The sequence below is a fragment of the Rhinopithecus bieti genome, unplaced genomic scaffold, assembly GCF_001698545.2.
Source record: "Rhinopithecus bieti isolate Rb0 unplaced genomic scaffold, ASM169854v2 scaffold_13710, whole genome shotgun sequence".
Lineage (NCBI taxonomy): Eukaryota > Metazoa > Chordata > Mammalia > Primates > Cercopithecidae > Rhinopithecus > Rhinopithecus bieti.
Window position 1 is genome coordinate 857,053 of NW_016807962.1, and position 9,295 is coordinate 866,347.

A 9,295-nucleotide genomic window follows, 5' to 3' on the forward strand; every position below is an offset into this window, starting at 1 on the left:
CAAAATGCAGATCAGTCACAAATGCCCTGACTGTTCCAAGCACCCTCAGGAGACCCAGGGCACTGGTGCGGAGGAGCTTTTCATAATGGGAGCCCAGTGCAAGCATCAAAGGGGGCTACTGATACTCCTCTGAGGAGGGAGAGGGTTTATTTCAAAAGGTGTCACAGCCTTAAGGAGAAAGAACATGACATGCTACTGGTGGGATCTTGACATCAACCAGGGAATGGACTTGCTTCGTCACTGGGTTTCCTCCAATGTGTGATTTTGGACCACTCACACATCGGCTTTCAGTTTCTACATCTGTGAAATGGGAAACAAAAAGCCCTCTTGCTATGAGAAATCACTAAGAGTATAGCACAGGAAGTGCTTAGGCAAGTCACCAGCACACAGCTGGGGCACAATGCCTGCCCCTCTGCAAAAGAAGCAAACTTTGGGGAGGCAAGACCACCCCACCCAGAGAGTCTAATTTAGAAGGTCTGGGGTGGTGTCCAAGAATCTGCATTTTATCAGGTGTCCTAGGCAATTCCTCGTCATACAGGTCCTCCTCTGCCCTGGGTTTCCAGTACAAGAGTAGGGATTTAGTCATAGCCACTTAGTTTCCTGATGAAATGTGGGGAAGTTGGAAAGAGGGAAAGAAAGCACAAAGGAGAGTAAGGAGCAGAGGGGGTGGGGCTGGGAACAATCTATTAATCAATCTCCTCCCCAGCCAGAAACGGTAATTGTTGAGGCTCACACATCCTTCACCTGTTAACAATCTGCAACTGCAATACCACGTTCTGATTACGAATGTCAAAAAGGCAGAGCATGAAATTAACTTCCCCTTAGTCAGTGGGCACAGGGAGACACTACACTAATTCACTGCCCTTGGTATGAAAACTCCCCATGACAATGTCGAATCAAATTAGGGCTCATGCTATCCTGGTGCCATCTCTATCTCTCCCCAGTGCACTCTTTTACAATCAGGCCCAGCCTGAAAACAAGGGCCCTGGCTTGCTCCAGAAAGGTCAGGGCGACAGGCAGGTGATGGTTACCTGGGACAGTAGGGAGAAGGGCTCCTCTGCTCCCCCGTGGGGGCTGCCCACTGAAAAGTGGAGATGGGATATCATTGTGCCAAGGAGTAACTCACTCAACAGAGCATCTGATGCAGTAGTGTACCACTAGCCCCACCTGAGAGATGGGAAAACTGAGGGGGGCGGCAGAAGGGTGGAGGTGGCAAAAACCTACTCAGGCTGCCTTTTGGGGAACCTCTAAAAAGTACAGTCTGAGGCTGCCCACTGGTCCATCTCTCTTAAAAAATTTAAGCACATTCAGTTATTCACTGGCCAACTCTAAATGCCTCTGGCACAGGGCACAAAGTGCTCTGTTAGTGCTTCCAAGCAGCCTATCGCCAAGGCAGTCATCAGCTGAGGTCTACAAGCGGATGACCCTACAGGTCGGCAGAACGAGGGCCTCCTAAGCCGACACAGGGAGGGGAGGAAGGGAGGTCTTATTCCTTGGCCTGCCCTCAAGATGGGGCCTGACCTCCAGCCTTGGAGTCACTTCTTACCTCTCCCTCAAGGAATTCTCAGGCAGGGTGCCAGGAACCTTTGTGGGTGGGGATGGACGTTTCCCTCTCCCTCCCATAGGTTTTCACCCCATCGCCCATGTGGCCCACAGGGGACATCTGCTGCACGCTGGTGGCTTCCACAAGGACGTGCATGTATGCATGCCCAGGTGGCAGGTGGCATGGCCTGTATACACAAGGGAGGACAGCCATATGCCCACAGAGGACAGAGATGCCCTCTATCTCAGGAGGGGATGGTAACACAGGCACACCCCAGCTGGGAGGGGAAACTCCCCTATCATTTCCATCACTATAATCTCCTGTGAGTTTCCAACCAGTCCTTTGAGATAGGTGGGTGGGCACAATCACTCCTCTTGATGGATGAGTGGAAGGAGGGGCAGAGAGGAACCATGGCTTGCCCATAGTCACAAATAGGCAGGGCCTGACCAAGAGCCCAAGGAAGGTGTATGCAAGCAAGCTCACACATGGGCCACAGAGAGCTCAGGGAGAAGCAGAGGGGAGGGAGTTGGGCCCTTGGTGGAGATTTGGCTGTGGGAAGCTGCCTGAGGCTCCCAGGCTCTGACTTGGGGGCAGCTTCCCTGCAGCAGTAGCCCAGAGGCCCCTGGAGGGGTGGGAAAGCAGAGTGGTCAGCGACTGTCCCTCCCATAGCCCAGGCCTTGGGCATGTCACCTGGCTGTTCTGAGGTTGGTACAGCCCCACCTCAGCCCAGGCTTGCTATCCACACCTTCTCACCCCATCCCCAGGCAGATGCTGCCCTGGACACACCTCACAGATGGATGCACTGATGGCCAAGAGACTAGAACCACCAGAGGTTCTTCGTGCAAAGGGAGCTTTCACTCACCTACAGCCAATCACCACAAGGGAGCGGGCTGGCTGCTCAGAGCAGAGAGAAGCTAAGCACAACCTGCCACCCTGGAAGGAGTCACCAAGCTGGCTGGGGGAGCTGGATGCTTTTCCCTCTTGCCTTTTTGGTCTCTTATGATCTCCTCCAGTTTTGTTATGTGGCCTTCTAAAATAGCCATTAATTAGAGCCTGGTAATTAACTTTCTGGTTCAAGTAATATTTTGCAAAGGAATTGCATTAAAGAGTCGATTTGCATATTCTAATACAGGGCTTGGAAATAGGCAGGGCTACCTGGAGGAGAATGGAAGCAGTCCCATAGCACCCCTCAGGCCTGGCACCTGGGCCTGAGCTTTGCCTGGTAACTGAAGGTGAGAGGGGAGGCAAAGAGTTGCTGTCTGGGAAATTCTCCCCAAGAAGGTGGGGTACTTATTCACACAATGGCCACCTCAGTGCCCATGCACCCAGACAGAAAGTGCACACATGCACACAGGGATGCACGTGAGTGCTCAGAGAACATACTACACACATGGGTACAACAGGGTATACGTACACAGACATGTACAAACAACTGCTAGATGTATACCCAAGAAGAAAACACACGATAATAACAATAGTAGACAACACTTATAATGAACACACAGATTGAATCATATATGTAATTGCCTGTATTTGGCCTCCAAAAACAGCTACTTTATACAGTCTCACCCCATATGATGTGCCCCAGGCACTGTTCCAAATACTTCACCTGTATTAACTCAATTAAATGCACAAACATGTACAAGGACATTAACATATAATGTACACACCACTTCATGAGGACAGGTGCACACTTGCAACACATACAAAAAACGTACACATACATTTGCTTGTGCAAAGAAAGGCTTCTCCAGCCTTTCTTTGAGGTTTTGAAACCTCAGCCTTGCTGATCCCACTCTCACTAGCTAATTTCCACCGTTCCTAAAAATATTGCCCAGCTCGGATCTTGGGAAGGTACACGAGGGAGCTGCAGATCTAAAAGGAAGGCTATAAAAATGAGAAAGCAAAAAATAAATTGATTCTTCTATACGTCCAGGTCGTATTCTGTGGCTTTCCCCTTCCTCTCTCGAGATGAGACTCAGAATTATGTGCTCCTGTGCTGGTCAGCCCTGCCCCCAAAGGTGCCCATGGGGCTCAAGTACAATGCTGCAGTAGAGAGGGGATCTGGTTCTAATGCCTGGCTTCTGCATAGGCCCCATCTCCATGCCTTTGACTGTGTGCCTCAGTTTTCCTGGCCATTGAACAACCCTTTCACTGCCTACCTACCCTACAGGGCAGAAGACCTCTTAAAGTGCTGTGTAAATACAGGGCCTCCTTATGAATGATGGGATTAGGAATTAAACCTGATTTCCTTATGGAGAGGAAGGGAGGAGAGGACGAAAGAAGAAGGGAGGGTGAGGAGGAGGGGAGAGCCAGGTGAGCCTTCCTTGCAGGTAATTAATGAGTTCCCCGTCATATCTCTTGGAAGGCAGAGGCTTATTCAATATACAGGATCCACCTACATGGGACCTCTCCAAGCTGAGGAAGACCAAACAGGGAAACCAAGAATCCTGCAAAAGGCTTGTCAGAACACTCAGGCAAAGGACAGGAATAGACAAGTCTCAAAAGAAGCACTGCCACTGGCCATGAAACTCAGGAAACCACTATTCAATCACCAACAAGCAAATGAATGCAAATAATTTTAAAAATGCCCTTTTTCTGCCTATCCAAATGACAAAGACTGTTTTATTGATGACATCCAATGTTTTGAAGGGTGTGAAGAAACAGGTGAGCCCTCTTAAAAATCACTGGGGAGGGGTATGAATTATTACAGGTTTTCAGTGGGTGACATTTTTCTAAGAAAACCTCAAACTATTCATATTTTTTGACCTAGTAATTCTGTTTCCTAAGACTTTATCCTTTGGGAAAAATCAGAAACGTAGGCAAAGATACATATTCAAGGATTTAAATCCCAGTGTCATTTTAATCAAGAAAACTAGACATAACCTAAATGCCTAAGTGATTAAAAACAAGTATGACCCAAACAGAAGATGGAACAATGAACTTTTAAAACTGATTATTAAAACATACATGAGAGCTTTGCTTTCCCAGGTGTAGGCAGGAATCCCTAGGAAAATGTCTTGTGCCCTAGGTAATAATGGCTGTTTCTTATGTTTAAGGCAATAGCGATCCTTCTTACAGCTCGATTCACCTTACCAGGCACAGCAACATCTATTATCTCTTGAACCTCAGGATGAGGCCAAATGATTGCTGATTATTCCCACACTGTGGATGAGAAAACTGAGGCTTACCAAGATGAGGTGACTTAAACTTACCAATATTAACTGAAAACCTATGACATATTAATCTAACCTCTTTCACGCATTAATTAAATTTTAGAAACATTTAAGAAATGTGCAAGACCCAGTGTTAAATGCTAAGGAAACAGCACTGAACCGGACAATTTCTATGAAAAGTGTGCTAAATGTATTAATGTTAATGTCTTCAACGACATGATTATCATCATGCCCATTCTGCAGATGAGCAAACTGAGGCTCCGAAAGGTTATGTGACTTGCCCCAGGAATGCCTGGCTTCAAATCCAAAGATCACATGCATCCCACTACTCCTGGCAATTGTCTAAACTGCACTATCATCTTGACATCACCACACTAGACAGACTAGTCCAAAGAAAAAGGACCAGGCCCTCCCTGTCTATACTAGGGGAGAGAACAAGGGCAAGAAACACCAGACATGGATGCCCAGCCTTGCCTGCACCTACTGTCAGCAAACAAAGCAGGAAAATAGACCCTAACTTCCATTTCCCCTGTTCCTCATCAACCTTCCTCACGCTCCCTCCTCCAGGGACTGTCTCACCACAAGGGGCAGAATTGATTCCTGCCTACTCAGGTCCAGGTGAGGGTCCCTGGAAGCTGCCATCCCCAACATCCAAGTACTGTATCTCCCTCCCTAGTCCCATATCATTTGGAATTCCACCATTAGCAACTTTCAGGTGTGGGAACACCAGCCAGCACACACATACTCTGGAAGGGGGAATCGATCCCTAACTCCACACATAGCAGCCTTGCCTTCCTGCACCAGAGCTGCCTGCGTTTATGAGCTAAGCTCTGCACCAGGATGACTGGGAAGAGTTTGATGGGGGTACAGACGATTTAGAGTAACTACTGTGTACGTTTAGACAGGTAGCATGCCAAAGGAGACACATTCCCAGCAGGTGTGGAGGGCTAGAGTCACAAAGAAACAACATCAGGAAAGACAAGGAATGAGGAAAGCATAATATTGCCAGCTGACCCTCCTAGATCCTCAGTAACATTAATAAATAAATGAACGACTTGGAAATTATCCTCTGGGCTGGCAGAACCACATCCTCTATATCACTTTTACCAACATTAAAACAGCCCCGTAAATGAAGCGGCAGCATTTGCAGTCTGCAAAATGAAAATGCTTTTGCCAGCACACCTTTCACCTGGAAAGCGCTCCAAGTAGCATGTATTTCTGTTATCCAGGAGAAATGATCACCTGTCCTTGGTGCTTATTGCCAAAGCCTCCGAAGAAGAAATGAGTGTCTGAGAGACCCAGAGACTGTGGAGACCAGCTGGCAACCTCCCCTGAGGCTGTTTCAGAAGAGTTAAGTCCGAAGACTCAAGCTTGTCCTACAGCCCCCAGCCCCCAGAGCCCAGCTGTGCCCACCAAGCCCTGCCTGGCCTGACCCCAGCCTCACAACCAGATAGCAACCCTTAATCCCAACCAGCCAGGTTTGGCATCCCCACCCCTGAAACCAACTCCCTTTCCAGGGAGCCAAAAAAATCCCAGCACAGAACCAACTGGTTTCCAACCTCCAGATGAGAGAATTCCAGCGCAAAAAAACCACCTCCCCAACACAGCAGCTTTTGGAGCACACAGACAGCATTCAACAAAGCCTCTTCAGCAGCCATATAAACCAGATTCATCCAAAGTCAGAACTCAAGTGGCCACCCCAGAGTGCCCCGTGCCACTCATCTACATTGGAAGGCCATGGGGACCAGGGCTCCGGCTTGACCACCTAGAAGCCCCCACCCTCCCTCCCACTCCTGTCCCCACCCATTCACTGAGGCTAGCGTCTTGGCACTTACCCTCTCCCCAGCCAGAGACATGGCAGCCAGTGGGGGTCCCATGGAGCCAGGACACAACTCTTCCTCGCTGCTAAGCCAAGCCAGAGGCAGCCCGTCCTGCCCTCCCAGCCTTCAACAGCACAACCACACTACATCAGAGCAGGGAGAGGTACCGCTCCACTCATCCAGGTTTGGCCATGAGCTGGAGGGGCGGGTGGGGTCACCATAGTTGTTTTTACTCACTGAACTCCAAATAGGATGACTCCAGGGACAGCCCCAGAGAAATTTCTGCCCATCCATCCCAGCAGCAGCCGACGAATCTATTCCTAAGCAAAGCAGCAAATCAGGAGACCCCAGTCCTGGGAAAGCCTATTTCAGCTCCAAGGCTGGGTAGAGGGATTTCAAACCCAGTCTTTCTGCCTGTCCATGGGAAATCTAGGCTCCCTTCCTGTGCCAGAGAAGCCACCAAGCCAGATTTTGTTTATAGAAAATTAAAAAGACAATTCCACACCGCTGCCAGTGACATTCTGCTCCAACCGCTACTGTTTCCTACCGTTTCCAGAAACAGGCTTGTAGTTTCACTCCCAACCCCCACTCTGTGCCCCTTCAGCATGTGGCAAGGCTGACCTGAGGCCAAGCAGGACAAGACCTGCAGGAGGTCGTCTCGACCATGCCCTGACCTCTGGCTAGGGTGGCCAGCCAGCACTTGGCAGGGTACAGGCTTCCCGCTGTAAGGAGGTAAACATGACATGCATGCCGCCTGCTCCCGGGAGAGCAGACACTCTGAGGCCGGACTGCCTGCTCTCTCTCCTGTTCCCCGGACAACCACCACATGCACACAAAAGGGGGTACGTACACAAGCCCCCGCATGCGGGTGCAGAGGGTCCTGACCCCCGCCAAGGAAAGCGCAGAGAAGGGCATGTTCCTGGGGAAGAGAGCCGAAGGCAGGGGCCGGGCGGAGGGAGGAAGGCAGCAAACCGGGTGGCCTTCCGCCCAGACAATAACAAAGATGGGAAGCGAGATTTTCAAAAACGCAGTGACTGCACCCAGCGCTGAGCTCTGGCCTGGCTGCATCTTCCTGCCAGGGCACGCCTGGTCCCCTGGGGCACCAGAGCCATCAGAGAAAGGTTGAGGGTCCCGCCTCAGGCTGGGCTTGGCAGCTGGGGTAGGAAACCAGCTGCAGGCAGTGGTGAGGATGTACTGGAGAGCGCAGCTCTGGGCCGATGGAAATTAAAGGTCTAGCCATTCTACTGGGAGGTGGGAGTGTTACTCTCCAGGAAGATGCTAGGGGTCAGTTAAACAGTCACTCAACCTTGGGCAGGAGTTGGGCTATAACTTGTACTCCTCTGCCTGCTAGAACCAAGAGGTAGGGGAGAGATATTTTCATGCTACCTATGCCTCCCCTACAGGGAGTGCCAACACGGACACAGCCCTACGAAGGCAGATGCCAATGGTCTGAGATGTTCGGGCTAAATGCTGAAAAGACTCCTCGGTGCCTGCCCGTACTTTCACCTCCACAGGCTGGGCAGGGACACGTTCTAACTGGCACCGGAATCCATCACCATGTCTGTGCCTAAGTGGAAAGGTGCCTGTGGCTGGCACCGCTCGAGGAGGACCTGGGCCCTGAGAGGCTGTGTCCGCCCAGTGCCCCCTGGAGGACAGGATGGCTTGCCCTTGCGAGCTGAAGCCCGCTCCCTTGCCAGCGTCTCCCCAGCAGGTTGAACCACCTCCTCCTCCTCCCTCTCCCCTTCTGCCCCACCAGCCACCTCCCCGCGGAATTTCCACACCTGCTCCCGGCTGGCCCAGGGAGAAGGAAACAGAACGCAGGAGACACCCCTGAGAGTGGAGAGGTGAGGGAGGGAGGGAAGCAGCTGCCTAGGCTGGAGAGGAGGCGGCCCTGGCTCCCCAGCCTCAGGCTGTGACCCCAGCTCAGGGCCTGGGCACTGCCCGCTCTGCTAGCCCCGGCCCCCAGCGGAGCACGCGCCCTACTTAGGGCAGATGTGCCCCCTAAGTAGCCCAGCCCCCTGCTCCTCCCCTCCAGATATTCACCCTTCCCCTCACCACCAGCAGTGCCCGGTCTCGGCCAAACCTGGCCGAAAATGCCTTTTGTATCTGATACCCAGGGGCTCCTGAGGCAGGGGGATGGGTCCTGGGGGCGGAGGCGCCACTTCCGTCCCCGGTTCGGGCACCGCACGGCCCGGGAAACAATGCCCACCTCGGACAGGCGAGGCAGGACTTCCCCGCGAGGGCACTTCGCGCCCGGCCTCGCCCGGGGCTGCCGCAGGCACCCTCTGCTCTCCTCTCCTCACCCCGGAGGGAGGCGCAGGGTCCTCCCCTCGGGCCCCCCAGTGCCGCCGAGGTGGCCCCACAAGTTCCCGGCAGGCGGCGTGGGGTCCCCTCCCCCATGTGGCTCGTCCCGGGCCGGGCTCCCGCTTTGTCCCCGCGCCCTCAGGGGCGCAGCCCGGGGCGGCGGCGCGGGGGGACCGGGCGGCGGCGGCAGGCTCACCTCTCATTGTCCGCTGCGGCGGCGGCGGCGCTCCGGAACCCCGGCAGGATGTGGCGGAAGCTGTGGTTGCGGTCCAGCTTGGGCTGGCTCTTGGTGCGCTTGATGGAGCCCTTGAGGCGGCGGCTGAGGAAGCCCTGCGCACGGGGCGACAAGAAGGGGAAGGGGAGGCGGGGTTAACGCGGCGGCAACGGGCCGGGACCCGCGCGGGACCCGCACCCTTGCTGGGCGGCCGCGCGGCCGAGGGCGGGCCGGGCTC

General features: G+C 52.9%; 1 protein-coding gene across 1 annotated transcript in view; it reads right to left on the reverse strand.

The window, feature by feature from the left end:
* The window catches only part of DAB2IP (DAB2 interacting protein), a 137,279-nt gene that overhangs the window by 79,427 nt on the left and 48,557 nt on the right, over positions 1-9,295 (reverse strand). Inside the window, 1 exon segment of the mRNA XM_017884206.1 lies at positions 9,040-9,173. Coding sequence (XP_017739695.1) covers positions 9,040-9,173 — 134 coding nt within the window.